Below are 21,841 nucleotides of genomic sequence, written 5' to 3'. Positions count from 1 at the left end.
GCGGAGCCATGAGTCCGAGTTAGTAATATAAACACGAAAAAAGCCAGGCCAAGCCTTTCTGCTGTGTGCCGATGATCACACTCAGTGTTCGACCCTCGAGCCCGCAGAGGCCGAGTGCGTCAGCTATGGAGCGATTCCTGTGGGCGCAGAACTCGGGTTTGAACGATCGTGACTCTACGCCGCCGCATCACCCACCTATAGCATAAGACAGACGGTCTACGCTAGACGCCTTCAGGTCGACAACCTCGCCGGCTCCGACCACAATCTGCATGTACGACAATGTTTAACTATATAGCGTGGAAAGATGTCAAGTGTGTCTGATTTTTACTACTTGTTTCCTATTATTAGAGAAGTTTTACTTTTGTTAGTTCACCATTCATATATAAGTCCTATACGTGTGCTTGTTCACCTGTGTACTGCGTCGTTCTTTCTTAAGCAAATCCTGAGCCTAAACATAACATTGGACGTACATAGGAACAATAAAAAAACAAGGCCTTTCAGTTCCTTGCGAACGCCATGCAGAATTCACTGGTCGATTAGCCGTGATCCTATATATCTATTGCAAGGATACACTTTAAACGCCACGCTGACCACGATAAAAGATAAAAGCAAATAAAAGCAAGACGTTTCGGCCCCCATACGGGATAGTTCGCAAGTATATGGGAGCCTTGTTGCCAAGACTTGTGAACAAGGCTCCCGCACGGGGGCCGAAAAGTTGTACTTTTATTTGCTTTTAATCGTGGTTAGCACTTTGCTTTTAGTGTCATGCTTATTCCTATAAGCCGACTTGTTTCCGTGCGACTATCGACTTCATACCTATTGCAGGCTCAGGGAAGGGGCGACAAAACGAGTGGCGAATTGGAGCCTACAGAGGTGACACGTAAGAGGACAAACAAACAAACAAACAAACAAACAAACAAACAAACAAACAATCAAACATACAAACAAACAAACAAACAAACAAAACAAACAAACAAACAAACAAACAAACAAACAAACTGCTTTGTGTACCTTGTACGCTACAAAAGGCAACAATGGAAAGGCTTTCGAAAAGTAAGAGTGCGACAAACATTTGTTTTCCTTCGCACCGCCGTCTCAACACACACAGCCGCCAGGGGGGAAGAGTCACCGGAAACCCTTTGGCTCCGGGGCCGCCACAGAAGCTATAGTTCCCGGAAGCAACAGCGGCGCATGCTTAAGCAAGGCGCCACGCTGCGAAAAGGCTCGTTTACGCGGAATGCATGAGCTGTAGCCGTCGCCACCTTTGTGAAGTCACGAAAGGCGCCTGCCTCCAGCGTCGAAGGGCGTTCCGTGGCATTCACCCTTTAACAATCTACACGCATGGCACAGACACCGCGTGGCAGTGCCATGAATGGGGGGCAACGGGGAGTGCGAGGAAGGCATCAACCCTTTCATCGGAAGCCTTGCTGCCCGGCAGGCGTAGCTAGTGTTTACATGTGGGCACGGAAAGTTATACGATGGCGCTCCTCTACCGGGAGAGCTCCTTTGCCGACATTTCTTGCGTACGGGCGTGCATATACACGGATAACCGAAATTGCAGAAAATGTCCCGTGTTTTTCAAGTATACGAGATCCGAACAGGATCAAAACAAGGCAACGTTCCGAACATGTTTGCAATGTACCTTCCGAACTCTATAGAGTTCAGTAGGTACAGTGCAAACATCCTCGCATATATTATATTAACCATGGGGAATGGTCCATTCCCCGTGGTCGGTACGAACCAAAACATAGGCACAAGCAAGCAAGCAAGCAAGCTATCGATCGATATGTGGAGTTTAACGTCCCAAAACCACCATATGATTATAAGAGACGCCGTTTTAGGGGGCTCCGGAAATTTAGACTACCTGGGGTTCTTTAACGTTCACACAAATCTGAGCACATGGCCCTACAGCATTTTTGCCTCCATCGAAAATGCAGCCTCCGCAGCCGGGATTCAATTCCGCAACCTGCGGGTCAGCAGCCGAGTACCTTAGCCACCAGACCACCGCGGCGGGGCGCAAGCAAACTACCCGCCTGGCTGCTAGGAGCAGTGCGGGGGTTCTAATACTTAGGCATAATCAAGTAGAAGTGAACCAGAAGAGTTCCGTAAAACATTTAGGAAAGCGTTCGCGGTGCCATTGATGCTGGACCCTTTACGTATTGTTAGGCATCAGCTGCAGCACGATCCCAACTTGCTGTGCTGTTGGCAGCTCAAACGACGTTGCAAAACGTGATCGATATTTTTGTTGTTCCAACAAAAAGAAAACGACGAGTGATATGCTTGCATCGAATCGTGAGAAAAAAAGCTTTGCCACCGACGGAGGCCTTGAGACTTCAGTCCATTTTAGAAGTGTGGCAGCACTCGTGTCTTTCGTGTCCTTCTTGTCTCTGTGTCGTCGTTTTGTTCTCGCGCTATAACTATCGTTCAGTCCATCGTTACTGAATCTTCAGATCGTAAAAGCGTCAAACTAAAGTACTCTAATGAAAGTGCGATCGTTCTAGCTCATTCGTATTGAGTTCGGTATATACTTGAAACCATCGATAGCAATTACAGACAAAAACTTTTGAATATTTTTTTTTCATCTTATGACTGCACGTGCGAATGCATTTAACCCGAGTCATTTCTAAGGATCCCTGGCAGCTCTCTGTCGCGTTTCAAGCAAGCTCTTCGACACGCCGCAAGCAACTTTATCAGAACCAATACATACATATCTCTCCCCCCCCCCCCCTCTCTGCCCCAAAAGTAAATTCCTAGATCTGGCCCTGCACAAAAGCAGTTAAAACATTCCCTGTGGCTTAACGGTTTCATGTCTGGGTATGCGCAGTAGAAGGTATACAGGAGGTATACAGACAATACTATTGTTTAGCTTGGTTCCTTGTATACGGTTACGCTTCTCGGGGCGTACGGCTTCTTACACCTCCGTCTCCTCGACTCGCTGCCTCTTCTTGGTTTCGTTCATACGACGAAGCCTCTTTCAGTCTCTCCTACTCAGCTTTCATATCTGCCAATGAATCCGACCAAGCCACCTCTGCTATATACACGATGCAACGCCGACTCCTCCTCTGTTGTAGCTACGCGGTTTCCCCAGCTCCTTCTCCGATGTCATGCCAGATGGCACGGCGAGTGGCGCTGCCAGCTGCGGTGGTTGCTAGGCGACAGTTCAGCTCGCGGTGTGGCCACCGGCCACAGCGAAACAGCACGGAAACGGCCAATGTATACCTGTGGCTAAAAAATATTGAGGCCACCTTAATCATTTTGCACAGTAGCCTGGTAATGGCATTCGCACGTTGGCGTTCGTGTCTCTTGGCGTATGGGGTAACTGTGTTTCTTACGCTTCCGAAGCCAATGTTAGAGGCCACGAAGAAAGAAGCGTGTGGTTCAGATCTTCTCCACAGGGTGGCGCAACGGTCCTACAGCTTCTTGTGAATAAAGCGCCTGTTCTTTAATTGAAATCATGTAATCAATATTATTTCACCATCTTGATATAATTGATCTTTATTTTATGCAAATTACGCTTAAGTACTATGTGCACATAACTTAAATGCCTCCCCGAACCATGCAGGATTGTCGATTTCGTGCGGGTTCAATATTAAAAATTAATTTTCTAGAAAGTCGAAAAACTAGAAGCAAGTGCTCGACCGGAACCGCCTAGAAAATAAACAAGAGTTTCATTCATTTTTCCTATCACTAAAATTTAGATAAAGCATGGTGGTGCACCTTTTTGTTGATTATTCATGGCTGCTCATGTCAGTGTGCATGTCAGGAAGATGGACGATACATGTAGAATATAAGAACTGATAAAGGCTGTTTGCAAAATTTTTTACTGCCGCCATGTCCCATCTTACCGTTACCCTACGCGTGTCGACAGCTGAAAGGTAAGGGGGGGGGGGGGATGGTGTGAGGGAAAGGTAAACATTTTGGCGTTTGTATTACTGCGGAAGTAGTCCGGCAGCTTGAAGACGATCTGAGTTCCAGTTTCGATTTGGCATGCTCGCAACCTTCACTGACAGTTTAGGTTGAAAGGCATCCTATTTCAATGTAGACGACGTTACAGATAACTTGGTCTGATTTCACAACTATTGTATGTCACATTTCAAGTACGTCTTAGTAAGAGAAATAAACGCTTTGTGTATTTGCCGCACAATGTCCAGCTGGCATCGGGGACGCCATGTTTACTGCTCGTATTAATATATATATATATATATATATATATATATATATATATATATATATATATATATGTATATATATATATATATATATATATATATATATATATATATATATATATATCCGCTAGATGAAAAACCAGCCGGGCTGGTCTAAAAAAGGACAGGTGGCAAACCTTATCTAGAGACAGCATAACTTCATTGCTACACAACAGGATCGCTAAAACGAGGTTTGATAACGCCTATGATTTACTTGTGGCATCAGAAAATACACATTAGCCAACGCTAGTCGACACTATCCCTCATACAGCAAGATTGGCCAGTGTGGGTAGCATGCGGGGAAAAGCGGTAGTGTAGTTCGTTTAGGAATTATCTTTATCAGATAATTACATCCCGCCAGTGAAAGTAGTTTAAAGAGGACCAGGAAAAATACTGTCATCAGCATGACCAGCATTTCGTTACCTCACGCTCCTCAAATCGCTGACAAGCCTTCGTGTTCTTTCACGCAGTCCACCGCGATTGAAACAGCTAGTGATTGCCCTGGCACCTATTTCCTGAAAAAAACTTCTTAATTTCAACCCTGGGTGACCAAAGCGGAAACCGGTTCCGCATTACAAGCAATACGAGCCGCGACGCTGTGTCCTGCGTCCGCCGAAACAAGCTGCCATACGGTACAGACGTACGCTATGTAGGCAGCTCGCACCTACTAATCCTCTCGCCGCTTCGCGTGCACCCTTCCCCCCCCTCTCGAGGGTCGCAGCAGCGTCAACGTGTGCATGGGGGGGGGGAAGAAGAGCGAAAAAAGGCGGGAAGGCCGACGAGTGCGTCTCTTCTCCACGTCGCAGCAGCAGGCCTTTGCAAAGAGGCGGTCCGTACCTGCCGTTTGGTGGCGTACGCTGGCGAGGCAGCCACTCGAAACGCTCGCTACGATTCCAGGCAGAGCCGGCCCTCAATAGAGAGAGAGGGTGTCTTCGCGGAGGAAGGAGAGGGTGAAAGCAGGCTCGCCGTGCAAGCCGCCGGGAAAACGCATTCGCTCCGCAGTCGCGCTCCGAGACCGAGCCGTGAACACGCCACCGCGGAGCGCTGCGCGGTTGTTTTTCCCCCTTCCAGTGAGCACGTTTCGTCGGCTACGTCACGAGTCAGTGGAGTGTGGAACGTGGTTTTGTTTGTTTGTGTTCCTTTAGGTTCCGTTCCCGCCGTCGTAAAGCTGTGACACGCGTTTGTGGGTGGCGAATCCGCGCCGAAAGCAAAGAAGGACCTCCTGGAAGAGAAGCAAAGCAAGACCTTCTGGAAGACGTTGATCGAAACCGAGATGGCTGGTGTGCCAATCGCGACGCTGCTGATCGCGCGGTCGTCACCGGTGACGCGGTGACCGGGTGGACGTCTTCGCCGATTAGGCGCCAGGAAAATATCTCGCGAACACCTCAGACCATTGTTTGTGTTGAGTGAGTGGCACGGTCCCTGTAGAGCTCGCCTAGTGCGCCTGCAGACCAGCAGCGAAGAACGTCGCGTGCAATTGGAACCTGCGAGCAAGAGGGCTAAAGGACTGCTACACCAGATGTCCTAAGGACAAGAGTGCGCAGGCTCGCTTTTTCGTGACACCCGCGAAAAGCAATCTTCGGCTGCCCCGGACCGCAGTCCTGGGCTAACCACAAAAGGCAGACTCGTCCGACAGTCGGCGCCAAGGGGGCGACCGACACCCGCAGTTTCGCGACGCCGTCTGTTCAGGATTACTACCTCGGCGAGATCGGCCGCAGCAGCTTCACCACGCTGAACTTCGCGGACTTCTCGGCCGCCTACCCGACTCCCATGTCGGGGGTGGTGGCCGACCCCCTGGACCCGGACAAGTCGGCCTTCATGGAACTGCAAGGACAGGCGGCGCCCGCTCCGCACCAGCCGTACCCTCTTCGCGCCCCGGGCTACCAGCCGCCCGGCGCGCAGGGACACGACGGCCCGCCGGGGTTCCAGACGCAGGGTCCGCCCAGGGCTCCCCTGGGCGCGTACCCGTTTCCGGGCATCAACAACGGACCCCTGCACAACTCGTATGGCGGGCACCCGACGCATCCGTACCTGAGCTCGTACCCCGGTGGGCCCTGTGGACCGTGTGCGTCACCGCCGAGGGACGGTGAGTGATCTTCATTTGGCCCATTCGGGGTGATCGTTTTGCTGAATGCACGACAGCTCTAACCATTGATGACTGAGCGCAGCCACTTTGACCCAGCTGTAGATGGCATAGAAACTAAAATAACGTCCGCCGAAGGAGCGGCCTTTGGAAGGGTATACTTGAACGACCAGCTGGTACTTAAAAAACTGACAGGCGAGTCGGTACTGATTCATCGTTCGGTCTCTCCTTCTTCCTTGTCTAGTATTGCGTATGGAATGATGAGTGCATATTGCATCAATGTAAGTGCAAACAGGTGCATTTGTGACCACTCCCGGCAAGATGATTGACCGATTGAATTGGTTTCGTTCATTGGAAGCTGATAGTGTAGTCCACACAAACATGTTCGCCACCACTTTGCAACGTCTTGCATCTTCCTTGATATTTGTGGTGCCTAGGCTGGCTTTGCGTCAATTTTATGCCTCGATATGCATCCTACAGACGCACAAGTGATTGACTATACAAGTACTGCCCTGACTGGAAAAACGAAGGAAGTAAAGATTATATCGCATTTTTTTCGTAATGATTGGAAAGTTGACTGATTACTAAGCGCGTTCTCTTAGCATGCAGAACCGTTTTGGCGCATGCGCTATCAAAAAAGAAAGGTATCGAAAAATCTTAGTTTCGCGTAGAAGGGGTATTCATCTCCTCCATCCTTCGTCGGAACCTCACAGAGGCTAACCTCGCGGGAAACAAAAAAGACTCGCACATAGCTAACCGTTCGTTTTCTGGATCGTAGTACTGAGGAGCTTCTCTCTGCGTTGTCTCCCGAAACAAGGCTGAACCATTCGGGTGCTTCTCGTGGCACGGGTATTAGTGCTTCGGGACAAACTCAGACGACTGTGTTTCTGTAGGTACGAGTGAGCCCCGCTAGATGGCGGATCTGGGCACGTTCGCACTTAAGGGAGTCGAAATAACGAAATTGATTTTATCTAATTGGTGGCTAAATGAAGACAGGTGTAGTATAACTGTTACTATATACAAAATTAGTTGAAAGTTAGGCGAGTCGGTGTTTTGACGTTAATACCGTTGTGTTTATCATCTTTTCTGTAGTCCCGTTTCGCTATACGCTATTAACGATGGCAATGCCGTATATTAGAGACTCGTCTATATATGACTCAGTGCGGAAGATATAAGACTTATCCATCCATCGCCTGTGCTTAAAGCAGATATTTTCTTCCACCGTCGTTGGACGTTGCGACAACAAAGTGGGATGTTAAATGCCGATCAACCATGAACAGTGTCAAACTAGTAAACTACAAATTGAACGATGACAGCAGGCGTTAAGCGCACTCTTTTCACACGTGTCATCAACCCGTGCTATGTGCGCCATAGTAGTGTCACGGCATTAAGCCGAAGCCGAAAGAATGGGAGGGACGTATTTGTACGCGCATCAGAAAAGAAATTGCCATGCAAATGTGCCGTAGAGTTACGGCTTAAGTCCTTTGCAGCCGCATGAATGGGTGCTGACCTTTCCCGACAAGATGATTATCCAGTGCGAGGCCCCAATTACGCCTAAATGACTTGTTTGCCTAGGTGGGAGGCAAAAAGGCGCGCGAGAGATAATGAGATCATTGATCGAGACGCTGGTTGACTCTGCCGTATAGCGTGCGCCACTGTGGCTTGCGGCTTGCATTTCTTTCTTTTGTTTTGGTAGATCTCCCCTTTTCACTTATCACGCGAATTGCGCCCTCGTCGGTTGTTAGCCTGTCACTACAGCCGCTTTTCACGGACAGTGATCACGGGTGTGTGTACGTTTTGTGCAATCGCCCTCTGGCACTTTTGCTGCATATCGTTTCATTTGTATCCTTAATTCCGTGTTTCGGATTATGCGAATGAGTTAGTCGATGCCGCGGCTATACCGTTCTTCTCATATATATAGGAATGACGTCAGAACGGTCGTACACGTTCAGAGATGCACACGCTCAACACTAAGGGACATCGTAAATATGTGTAAACATCAATCAGCTGATTTCCACTTCGCGGACTGAATGTTACAAAAGAACACGTTTATAAGCATCTAGCTCCGTAGCAAAATGCTAGTACGAAGGCTACCATCTTACGCAAACTTACAGACCCGAGCCAGATTCATACGTCCGTTTTAATAGTTAGTTAGGTTAGCATACTCTACACAATTGATGTACCAATTTGCACACCACACTTTAACAGTATAACAGTATTTTACTGACTTCGCCACAGCGCACTATATTTTAATTTTGAAATATTTCCTTTTGAGCTTTGTACTTCAAGCTAACACGAGGCAGGGGTTTCAGTTTCTCTGCTATTTCGAGGTGCAAACACAACGCTTACTATATTTGAAACTGTAGAGCAAATGATAAAAGCACCCATTAAAATGTGAATAAAATGCAACCGCGATTTAAAAGTGCATTGGCAATCAGCATCAGAGCTTTCTCACCTTTCTTAATCATTGACAGCTCTCTCGTATTGAAAATATATCTATTTAAAATTGTTGGTAAAACGTACCCCGAAACTTCGCTTTCAGTCCACGTATAGTTTATATTTTCTTTCTGAAAAAAAAAGAAGCTATACTTGGGCAAGAAGTGTGTTTTTAGCGACGCTATGCGTGAGCGGAAACACCAGCGGTCGCAATGTTTTCGATTGGTGGCCCACATGCATGCAGCTATATTATTCCGTGGTGCTCGTGGCAAGCGTAACACAAATAGTGCAATCCTTGATGCGTGTCGCACACCGCATGTGTTATGTGCTGCAGAATGTATGTTTGGGCGCTGTGCAGGCAACGCCACATGTCGAGCAGCTGTGACTGCAACGGAAAAGTATAAAGCCCGTATGCGAGAAGGTGTATAAATATGAATCGCATGTAATAGGAAGTTCCATGGTAAGGACTGCTAGGCTAAAGAACACTGTAGAGATACGTACCTTTGTAAACAATAATATTGTTTGGAAGACAATGTCATCACACTGTTTGAACCTTCTTTGTGTAACTAGATATCATGACGCCGGGTCACCAATGACTGAATTCAGCTACTGTGTTTATTTGCGTACATTCAGCACTGGCTTCTCTTGGCTGTCATTAATTTGTGATGTTGTAAATATTGTGGGCATTTGTTACTTATATCCCATGTAACCTGACTGTAGATGAATGCACTGGTGTCAAGGCCTTGGTTATAGAAAATCATAATAATAGTCAGGATTGGGAAGATTAGGACCTGCTTTTAGCCGATGCGATCCAAGGCCTTGTGTGTGAAACAATCCCGAATACATAAAGTTGTGATCGAATAATGAATATAGTGATGCCTAATCGTTAACCTAAACGCTGGCTATCCACTGCTTCTGCAGTGTCATTGTTTTCCTCCATTATGTGTTCAATGAATAAATGTTTACTTCATGTTATGAATCGATGCCCCTTATGAATCAGGCATCTATTGTGCATCCGTTTATGAGGCATCCCGCATTGGGAAAACATGGATAGAAATAAAACTTCGGGAACGCCTGTGTGAAGTTGAATTTACATTTGTACGCTATTTCAACCGAAGGCGTCGTCCTTGGCCATACTATAAGCAATGCGTAGGCCACGTTGGACTCGGTGTTGCATCAAGGGCAGTTTCCGTGTAACCACGTGCCACACACAATCCTTGCAAGGTCGCCGTCGTTTTCATGCATTCCCGCGAGTGCAATGTGCAGGGATCTCCCCTCCACGGCCGCGCAAACAAACTGCCCGTATCATGTTTCTCCCCGCCGCAAGCGACGCACCTTACTAGTACGCCCGCTTCCTGGCATAGTGCAGCGCGCAGTCAGACGGCGTTCTTGAGAAATGGTTGCAACCGTACTGCGACTTCGGCTGTCTTACACACCCCCTGCCGACCCGTGTGTTTTTTTTTCTTCGAGTTTCGTTTCAAAACTGGCCAAACCCTCCCCTGTCTGTATCGCGATCTCATCGACACGTCTACATGCGGCCACGGAAGGAAGGCCACATAGCGTGGTGTATTGTGGTACAGACATTGCCCGGAGGAGATGTTTCGCGGCTCCACCGTATAGCGTGTGTTCGTCATCTTGCGGCGGCGTCTCTGGTGGGAGGGCGCTGTGGGCAAAGAACATGCAAGAAAGGTGCGACACGACTTCTGAGAAACGGCTCCATTAGGGGCGTACACGGGCCAGGCTCGTTAGGGGAGTGCTCGGTTTACCTGGCGCGGCGGTCGGCCGACCAGCGCCTGCGCAGGCGGCGCTGTCGGCGCGCCACCGGGTCCACCTTGAGCCATCAGCGCGGCATCTCGCATCTATCACACGCGTCGTCTCATGCCGCACGCGTGTACCGTGTGTGTGCAAGCTGAACGAGGGGGGCGGGTTTTGGCGCGGGTTTTTCGTGAGGGTGTTTGCTGTTCGTAAGGCAGCGCATGGGGGTGGGCGCCTGAACACGCTCTCGTGGTGCGAAACACATTCAGTGCTGTACATTCTGGCAGTACGTAACGTTGTCAAAGATGTAGAGATATATGCGTAGATCAATACGGGAGTCTTTAAAAAGCAGGCTCGGAGATTATTCGATGTTTGCTTACCTTAACCATGTTTTCAATATATGCTCTCTTTCGCACATCAATGATCTGTTCCATATGGTACGACTCCAAATCATTTAATTTTCCTGAAAATGTTTTTATAGATTTTAATGCGTGTCTCTATGTGCACTGACACATACGCACATAAAGAATAAGGAATGCAAAGAGAGGGGACTAAAATTGAGACCTTCCATACAAACTCCCCATTCTTGCCACGCCAAAAGCTACGTTCTACACTTTGGTTTGGAGAATACGCAAAGACAGGTACCTATATAGACACACGCTAAACACGGTAACCTTTTGCAGAGAATTGAATGTTCCAAGATATTCAACCGTGAGATTCTATTCTCGGCGATTGTGGCTAGCTTCGAAACGTGGTCACAGAGCGGTTTATCTTTTTACAACGACCACTTACAATTGAAACTTTATTATTATTTTTTTCACATGGCTTCATATTCATGAAGCACGCTTCTCGCGCATAATACACTATTTCTTTCATTCCGTACTCCCACGTACCAACAATGGGGTCCTGTTGTCGACCCCATGTTGGGCACCAAAAATTACATCCGATTCCGGCCATGATTGGCCAGCAACCCATCGTGGCAGCTTCGAGGTTAAGATGCTGTGCTGTTATGGTGTTGCGTTGCACGAGGGTGCGGGAAAGATTCCCAGTCTCAGTGGCCTTATGTTGGTGTGGGCAAAATGCAATGGCAGCTATGTATTGTATATGTAGGCGTGATAGAACACACGGTTATTTACATCATTCCAGTGTCTCCAACAGTATGGCGTCCGTCGTAGTCATGTCGGTGTCTGAGTCTTTAAACCCCATGATTTAATAACGTCCAGCTGGAAGTGGCTATGTTCTTCAGCCTCAGAGAGATAATTACACTTGCATGATACCTTTGTAAACATGTTTAGTGGTGATCGGTAGAAAAGTAACTAAAATATGTTAGACCGCGAAGCTTTTACGTGGTATGCACATCGAAATGGTTACATGTTCAGGAGCGACAGCCTTGCAAAAGACCCCCCCCCCCAAGCTCACTCATAAATATTTCATGTTTGCTAGAACAAGGAATATTGCAGAGCCGACTTTTCGCCAAGAAGCCCGCGCCAGGGCGGTGCCTGATTTCCTCAGCAATATTTTCCTTCTGTAGCCACCTTGCTAAAAAGCTGTCGGTGCACTTTCGTAAGACAAGCCCCTTGACCAAATGTGGGCTCTAATGGCTGAATAGCGTTGCTCAAGAACTTGTTCGGATCTCTTTAAGCCACCATGCCTCTTTTGCTGAAGTTCTGCCCTTGTTTCAACACAGTGGAACCATGGTGTGTGTTAAGAGCGCATGCGCTCTGCAGTGAGTATATGACTGCGCGCGACATACTACACGGGTAAGTGGGTTGATGGACACATGCGAAGCCACTACCGCCCCCCCCCCCCCCCCCAACCCTCTAAGAGGTCGAGTTCGAAAGAAAAAAGCCCACAATACGTGCAAAATGCAAATGACACGATGACGGGCTTCGTCAAAAACATGCTTTTAGGTCAAGGTTATCTTTGCATAAAGGTAGGAGAAGTAAGCAGTTCTTGTACAGTACCAATAGTTCTTTATGAGCAATAATAGGGGCGTGGGCTGCCACAGTCGAAAATCCGGGGCTTCAACCAAGGCCACGACGGGTCCAACCGGTTTAGAACAAGGATAATTAACACAACGTCTTTGTGAAAAGTTTCGTAATAGTAAAAAGTTCTCGTTTTGCGGACCGAACCAAGAACCAACGCCTTTACGAGGCGGCCACTCCCTAGCCAGGATGCCAGCTGTGTACCTTGTGAACGAAAGCTCCCTGGACGCTGCCATAATGCTCCTTTGGCTGGCGTTAACATGCGTGACCCCCGAAAATATGCGCTGCCGAGGTTATGACGACGGCTTTGGTGCTCCCGTGCAAGAGCCCAGGAAGAAGGTGATCCTTTTCTCCGTCGAAAAGGCCTTAGAGCGAGAGCGAATGATGACACAGTCATCATTTCTTGGCACAAGGAGACACAATATCGAGCATTAGTTCTGCGGAGTCCCGCAAGCTTTGCGGAATCCTAAAAGGTATACGGCGCAGACTTGAAACCCTCCTTCAATGATTTGCGGAAAGGGGGATGGGGTGGTTGCACTCCCTCTCTTTCTACTCACGCGTAGCGAGAAAACCAGACAAGTGTGTGCGCTCGCACACATACAGCGCTCCTTGATTCACAGTCCACCTTGGGTGCAGCAGAGGCGCCAGGAATGCTGGCCGGCCTGCGCCCATAGTCCACGTCGGCGATGGATTGCGCGTCCTCGCTACAGTGGCTCATCGATCACGCTCAGTGCAGGCAGAACACGTGTTATGCGCTGCCCGCTCTGCCTCTGTGAGTGTGCCAAATCGTGTGTGTGTGTGTGCTGCCGACGTCGTAGCGTCCTTGTTGAGGCCAATGAGGCCAGCTGGTTCAGCAGCGCGGCGTATACAGGCCGAACGGACAGGATGATGGCCACTTGTTGATCGGTAAAGGGCTGCCTTGCTGCTCAGGTCCGACACGAACAGTAAGGGTTGGTATAACATGTAAATATATTCCGTTTTCTTTGCATTCGGAATTCGCCAGTTTAATAATAACAACAACAACAACAACAACAACAACAACAACAACAACAACAACAATAATAATAATAATAATAATAATAATAATAATAATAATAATAATAATAATAATAATAATAATAATAATAATAATAATAATAATAATAATAATAATTATTATTATTATTATTAATATACTATCTGGGGTTTAACGTTCTAAACCACCATATGATTACGAGAGACGAAGCAGTGGATGTCTTCGGAAATTTCGACCACCTGGAATCTTTAACGGGCACCAAAATCTGAGCACGTGGGCCTCAAACATTTTCGCTTCTATCGAAAATGCGGCCGTAATTTGATACCGCGACGTGCGGGTCAGCAGTCGCACCATAACCACTACACCGCCGTGGTGGGTTTCTTTTTCAGGCTCAACGAATGTTGGCTAGTGGCTAAATTCCTGGCTATACCAAATCTTATCGAGGGTGGACATTTACGCATGTTGGTAGGACGTGATAGATGTAAGGAACGCGCTACAAGCAAGGAGTATAGCGAAGAACGCAGGCACCACGCTGTGTGTGTACTTCGCTAGCGCTCCGATGCGCCGTTCCTACATTTACTGCGTGTTATTGCGATAGGCGAATTTGATGTATTTGTGGGTGAACTTGGAACACGATCCTCATTTGCCGAATTGGTCGAAAATATTCGAGGCACACTTTCGTTTCGTTTGCAAATCAGGTGGCGACCAGAGGCTGTGAAATATCGGTGACGTCATAACGTAATGCCTTCTTGGTGATGACGGAAAATTATGCTGATAAGGTTACATTATTAGGCACAATACTGCTGATACTGAAGTTCGTGCGTTGCGTTTTTTTTGTGTGTGTGTTTCGTCATATTTTAAACTGTTCCGCAACAAAAACGTTAGCTCTATTTTCCTGATTTTGCATATATTGTGTACGCCCCTTAACAAAATGATTGATTGATATGTGGGGTTTAACGTCCCAAAACCACTATATGATTATGACAGACGCCGTAGTCGAGGGCTCCGGAAATTTGGACCACCTGGGGTTCTTTAACGTTTACCCAAATCTGAGTACACGGGCCTACAACATTTTCGCCTCCATCGGAAATGCAGCCGCCGCAGCCGGGATTCGAACCCGCGCCCTGCGGGTCAGCAGCCGAGTACCTTAGCCACTAGACCCCCTTAACAAAATAAATAACTAAACCAGTACATATCGTCGATCAGGCTTTCAGCATTCATATCTTCATGCAATTCATTCTTGGCGTGGCGATTTTGACGTCACGTCTCTGGGTAACCAGCACGCAACCCCCATCGCTTACGTTGTGTTATAGGAAAGGATTAGGGAAGGCGCGGAAGCTTACATACATGAAAAGATACAAGGAACGGCTTACCCGACGTGTCTTTCCGTTGGTTTCATTATCTTCAATGATCGAACGCACAATAGCGGCTTCTGCACCGGTACAGCGACGATAAAGGGAGAGGAGGGAAGGGCTTGCCGAGGCCGCTGACAGGCCACTTGCGAGCGGAACACTTTCGAGCGAAGCCCTTTCTTTCACGCGAAGACCGCGCGGTGCGTCTTCGCACTCAACGGGGGACTTGACGGCAACCCTTACGAGCACAGCGGGAGGTGTCGAAGGTACAGAGCAGCGTCCGAGCTATACGGCACCCTAATTGAACATCACTCACGTCCGCGCCTGTTGTAGTCATTGCACAGTGTGAAAGCTGGATACCTCGTTCGTATCCTTCTCACCCATCCCTGCCACGTTTTTAGCCGAGCCTTTAAAACACCCGCTGCGGTGACGTACGTAAAGATCCCGGCAACAGCGAGTACGAATTGAATTGAAGTTTGAATTGAAGTTTATTTGTTCTGAAATTCATACAGGATCGGGAGCAGAGGCTAAAAGCTGCAGAAACATGAGCCCTCGATGGTGCACATGGTCACACGCGTGTTTGTCAAATGTGCTGTTCTCGTGTATCTAAAGCAGTCCCGACGCGAAATTCAAATATCTTGGGTTTGATGCTCTAAATAAGATTGAAATTGTTGCTCTAATGAAATTATTAATACCTATACCTTCAATATACTCAGTTTAGACATGGAGGGGATGACGTGTCAAGGCAGTGTGACGTCACTGGGAGACAGCAATTCGCGACGTATATAATCTGACATCTGCTCACGGTTCACGTGAACAAAGATAAGGACATCCATTGTCTTCAGTGACCCCGAAAGTGACTTTTGTGGTTCAGGCCGCATGCTGCCCCACGCAGAGTTTGCCAACTGGTGGAACTGTGCTGACATGGTCGGCATAATGTCCATCGTGGTGGTATTGGCCTGCTGATGTTTGTCTGAAAAAAAATTTTTTTAAAAAAAGAAAATACCTAATTGTGAAAACAAAATTTGGTATGTGGGAAATGCTAACACTGCATACATACTGATTGATTGATTTGTGGGGTTTAACGTCCCAAAACCTCTATTTGATTATGAGAGACGCCGTAGTGGAGGGCTCCGGAAATTTTGACCACCTGGGGTTCTTTAACGTGCACCCAAATCTGAGTACACGGTGCATACATGCTGAAGAAATGAAATATGTTTCTTTTGCGCTGTCTCAATATCGTGTCAGTCCACCCTTATGCTCCCTCTATCGTGGCCTCATCGGCGATCATCCATGTCTGGTATTGCAGTCTGATGCTTTTAATGCTCTCGCTATCGTGGGATTGTAGGCGATCAGCCATGTTTGATATGTCAGTCTGATGCTTGTAATGTTCTTTCTATCGTGGGCTTGTCGGCGATCAGACATGTCTGTATGGCAGTCTGATGCTTTTAATGCTCTCTCTATCATTGACTAACGGTCATCAGTGGTGTCCGATATGGTAGTCTGATGCTTTTATTGTTCTTTTTATTGTGGCCTTGTCGGCGATCATCTATGCCTGGTATTGCAGTCTGATGCTTTTAAAGCTCTCGTTATTGTGGGCTCGTCGGCGATCAGCCACGTCTGTATCGCAGTCTGATGCTTTTAATGCTCTCTTTATCGTGGGCTTGTACGTGATTAGTTGAGTCTGATATGGCAGTATGACCCCTTTTATCGAAATCCTTTGTCATTTCACGATGCTACATTTCATTATTGGTTGGATATGAACACCAGGACGTCGATTTTGCCTGTAGCAACTGAAGATTGAGAAGCTGGGAACATGAATGAAAGGCCGATTTCCAGCGTGGTTGAAGGAAACAGTTGGAAACATTGCACAATGCAATAGACAAGAAAATCACAGCGTACCCACGGAGTGAATGATGATGAGTGGGGCTAAGTGTTCGTCCGTCTGTACGTCCATTTAGTGAACGCACCAAGTACCGCCATCTCGCATCTTTTCGTCATATATTCATCGTATACACGTACCGCCATCTAGTGGGCGGTCCAAGGACTGCAACGAGAGGTGGCTACCACATACAAGAGATGCACGATCCACGCCTTAAAGAGCTTCGCCCCTAAAAAATGTCTGTAGACGGGCATCGAACCACCGACCACTCGATCCGCAGCATCAGACGCCGAGCACGGTATCCTTTGCGACACGGCCACAGATTCCTACTGCGTTACAAACGCGCCGTTTACATCTCATAGCGTCGCTAATTGGAATTTTGTCCAAATATAACAAAGCGTCCACATTTCTGCTCTTAGTCCGCGGGTAATGTCGATCTCTGAGGTTGATGATGTAATTCGTCATTACTGTGGCCTCCGCGATCTTTACCTGCAACACGTGTTCGTACACGTCCGTCCCATTTTCATCACATTTTTGCTCTGTTTTACTGTGCATAACAGTAATGTTCAAATAATATACCAAATTTCAGTTTTTATACAATTCACGTAAGTAGGAGAAAAAAGGAATGTAAAAGAAAAACTCGGTGGATGGTAAGGAAGAGGAACGAAAGCTTGATGTGGTACAACAACTATCAAAGTTACGACATCACTAGCAGGGTGATAATTATTTGCTGGTCGGTAACTAACTCAAAATCGAGGTACAGAGGTGGCAAAGAGAAGATGCACAGGACGTTTCCGATGACCGTATTTGCTGTCTCATGCATTTTTTCTGTTTTTTTTTTGTCTACCGTTTTTTAATGTCAACTTTCGAGTATTATGTTTAAATTATTACTGTTGATAATCGTTAATGTTCTAGTAGTACGCAATATAGCGCGCATTATAACATCACTGTTACTTATACACCCACATTTTTTGTGTAGACTTTCTCATGTTTTCATTTATGTTCAATTACCTTCAATAGAGCATCTGTTGAGATGAGATTCAATAATATGCATTATTTTTTTAAGCGTATGCCTTCCAATTCGTTCGCCGTATTCGGACCTCAGGCGCACCAAGGTGGTTACGTCTTTATTAGCATGCTCTCATTTCTTGCTCCCGTAAACATAAATTTGCCATAATACAAATTTCTGGCGTTTTGTGCAAAATCAGAGTCGGCAGTTATACGGCAAATAGCTGTCTCAACGATTCGTGACCGTAAATATGCGAGTGTATGCAAGATGTCGTTTATGTTTAATTGCATTCACACGAATTACGCGTATTCAGATCACGCAGCATCCAGTTGCTTTGAGGGCTAGCTTTGGCGGGAAAATTTCAAGGGCACAATAAAGTTTTGTTAAAGGAATAATTCTAGACACGTACAGTGTGCATTTCAAACCTGGTGAAAATGACGAAAAAATCAAAAAGAAAAAAATATGAAATAAAGTTCGTGGCGCCTAGGATATGTTTTGACCGCATGCTGGTCCGGGGACGTTACTGGACGTGGTCCAGGAAACTCTTGATTAAAGAAAACAAAAATGGAAACTCTGAACATCCGCTCCTTGTAAGCTTATACATAAAGCATTTCAACGTCCCGTGCGTGCCCTTGCAAGTGCGAGCATCATGGGAAGTGGAAGGGTGGGTGGAGATGGGTTTAGCCGTGAAGGAAGTTGTCCAGAAGCCACGCGAGGGCTTCTGTCGAAGAACAATGGGCGTTTTGTTATTGTCGCGCGAGACGATCTCTCCGATGCCTTGTCGCCTGCACGACGAAACGTGCTTCGCATACTGCAGCTCGCCTGGAGCGAATACGCGGGTCAAAAAAGTAAAGAAAAAAAAATCGCCGTGCGCAAGTTGGAAGCAGATGAAGTTGACCGACCAAGTTAAGCGCTTCTTGCAATGCTTATCTCTCACGCGCCCACTCGCGAAGTTTCCCACGCGCATTAAAACGGGCTTCCGAACCTCACTTAAAAAAAAAAAATGTTTCAGCTTCTTGCTAACTCTTTCGGGTTACATACCTGACGTACTTTAAATGAGATAAGAAGGACAGAGAGAAAAAATAAGCAAGTTTGAAACAAATGACTCAGTATAGCGCAGAAAAAATATACTTGGACCGTAACCTGCTAGTCGTCTGCAGCAAAAAAAAAAAAAAAGTGAACGATTTCTTAAAGGGTGTGTTTGCAATAAGTCTCGTATGAAGGAAAATGGCATGATCAGAACTTTGGACGAAACTCAAACAGAAGTGCGCGTTTGAGATCGTTTCACTCAGAAAAACTGGAGATTCGCCTTAAATATTTTCTTAATGAATATTGAGGAGACGACAAGCACATGAAAATACATTTAACAGAAATACGCGACGTTATGCAAGTGAGTAGCTGATGCCCGTGTTTCGTGGCCTAATTTAGAAAACAAACGGTAACTTTTGGACCTCCATCCTCCCTATCGGCTATCACAGCCGTGTAGCAATGTTAGTAAAGCGAGGACACGTGTTTCAATGAAGAGCCTTTACAACGGATGTGCTATCCCGTTAAATTTTATTCAAATAAATCGTCATTGATCACAACAAAAGGCCACAAGAGGAAACGCAATAGTGCTTCGATGACGACTTCTGCAAGGCTAAGCTACCTAATTGTTGTGCTTTTGTTCAATTAATTTAGTTGTTGGGTTATTATGTCACGAAACCATGTTATCATAAGGAGTGAACAACGCATCGCACGGCTTGGAAATTAAGTCTCGACCACCCCAGGGTTATTTAACGTGCACTTGCCCCCCAGCATTTCTCCTTCATCGAAATCCACTCTCCACGGCCAGGATTCGATCCGGCGACCTTCAAGTCGGCAGCCCAGCTTCGTAACCATTAGACCACCACGGCGGGCAGCGCTACTGTTTACATACCGCGAACAGAAGACTTAGGGATCAAGATCGCTCTTTGGATCAAGAAGCCAAGGCAAACGCGCTTTGCCAGATATATTGTAAATGATTCGTAATGAGTGATAAGGTAGGTATATATTAACCAGGGCGCACACGTACATACCGGAATCGAAAGAACGGCAGTATAGTGGGTGGTGCCGTGTGCAAATCATTTCGGCGGCGGCCTTCCGCAAACAATGGAGCTCGTGCCGGGATTTGTTTAGGCGGTCGATTTTTTTGTTTGTTCATTACACGTTACTTTACGTGGAGGCCTTCCTCGGCCGTGGCTGTTGTAAGGAGAGCCTCTGCTGAGGGAGAGGGTGTTAGTTGAAGTGACGAGAAGGGTGCGCCGATTGTTGCCGGCGATTAATTGCGGCTCGAATGGTCGCACTGTAATTACCGGATTACGGGGCGTTCTTTATAATTATTAGCGATAGCCGTTGGTTGTTCGAACGCCACCACCTCCATATAGCCACGTCATGGCGTCGAGTGTGTTGCGTGGCGCCACCTATGTGGTCGAGAAAGTGTTGACGGCTACGAGTGCTTAGAGCGCCCTATTTTACTTTTATTTACTGTTCCTGAAGCTGACATCCCGATGGCGTTCACACGCAAGCCATTTTGCGATGTTGTATGACGCCTTGTAGGGCCGATATCATCAGTTGGCCGCTTATAAAAAAGTGAGAGGGGGAGATGGAAAAAAGAAAAAGCAACAATGATATTCTCCTTCCTACTTAAGAAGTTTCTTCCTCCGTTTTTTTTTCTCTTTTTTTTTGTCGCATCGGCAACGACGCGCTCTTTATCGCGTGAAGCAGCGGACAGATTTCGAGCGCGTGTTACCCGTTGTTGAACAATCTTCTGTTGATTTTCTTTACATTTTTTTAGTTTTGTTATTATTAATACTTTTTTCCACTGTCGTATCGAATCTCCCTTTCAACTCGTTACGTATTCCGGTCGAGTCGGCTCGGCCGCGATTGAGTCATCGAGTGTCGCGCGTTCGGGCGCGCGCGTGTTGTTCGCGGCTCCTTATCTGTCCCGATTAAGATAAGCTGCTGTCGTCGAACTCAAAACATGGAGGCGCGCGCGTGGCGACGGATATAGCCTTCTCAAAAAAAGGTGCCACTGTTTAGCACGCCTCGTCGGATAAGTATACAAAACAAGCGCTCGATAACGATGCGCGCTTACCGACAAAAAGAAAGCCCAATCGAATTATTCGTTAACTTACAGGTTGTTAATTTATTTTGATCTGAGCAGCGGTTGTTTCTGTTTAACGGCGCTGCAGTTGTTTGTCCGCCCGTTCAGCTCGTACTACTAAGCACAGCCGCCGCACTTTTTAGTGTTATGATCCTCGACTGCTGAGCCGGAGGTCCCGCGGTTGAATCCCGGCTGTGGCGGCCGCATTTGCGGTGGAAGCAAAATGATTGAGGCCCGCGTGTTTTGATTTAGGTACGCGTTAAAGAAACTCCAGGTGGTCCCCATTTCTGGAGCTCTCCACTATACGGCGTTTTTCATAAATCATGCGAAAGTTCTGGGCCGATAGATCCCAACATCTATTAGCTTACACTCAAGGGGGTGGCAGGCAGTGGGCAACAGAAAGACAAGCTTTAATTTTGAAAGTATTTTAATTTTTTTTCGCAAGCCTAGTTGAAGGTTTACTAAACACAATTAGGACACAAATACACTAACAAGAACCCACTGCTGACGTAACAAATATGTCAAAGCGTTCCTACGATTGTTATCAAGAAGAAACGCTAAGGCAGCTTCCCGTATGCAACTTACATATATTTTATTTCGTTTATTAGATCGACAGACAAGAAAAAAGAAAGATGACTTCCGGCTGCGAGCCATCTTAGGTAAACGTATAAGGAACCGTGATACTTTAAAACTATCGAGCAGTAAGACGTTTTCCAGACATTCGCATATGTATTTCGCGATATATGTGGAATGTATGGGCGCAGATAGAAATGGGGCAAACAGCGTTCGAATACATGTAGCGTCCTGCTCCTTGCCACTTCTCACGTTCATTTATGCGTACGTATACACGCACATGCAAACACACGCATCAACATACATAAAAAGCAATTGAACACTGCCCCCCTCCCCCCCCCCCCCCTATAGGCGGACAAGCAGCGTTATTTTTAAACGTCCAGCGACTTGTTTGGGGATTTTGGCGAAAATTGCCACCT

The 21,841-nt window shown here is 46.9% G+C and overlaps 1 protein-coding gene across 1 annotated transcript in view; it reads left to right on the top strand.

Annotated features, from left to right (window-relative positions):
- Positions 1–5,772: 5,772 nt before the first annotated feature.
- LOC119164060 (uncharacterized) overlaps positions 5,773–21,841 on the top strand; it is a 92,474-nt gene continuing 76,405 nt past the window's right edge. The window contains exon 1 of the mRNA XM_037416168.2: positions 5,773–6,294. Within this exon, the coding sequence (XP_037272065.2) occupies positions 5,979–6,294 (316 nt within the window). The 5' untranslated portion in view covers positions 5,773–5,978. The remainder of the gene's footprint in view (positions 6,295–21,841) is intronic.

Source organism: Rhipicephalus microplus, chromosome 8 (assembly GCF_043290135.1).
Source record: "Rhipicephalus microplus isolate Deutch F79 chromosome 8, USDA_Rmic, whole genome shotgun sequence".
NCBI lineage: Eukaryota > Metazoa > Arthropoda > Arachnida > Ixodida > Ixodidae > Rhipicephalus > Rhipicephalus microplus.
This window is presented reverse-complemented; position numbering and strand designations above follow the sequence as displayed.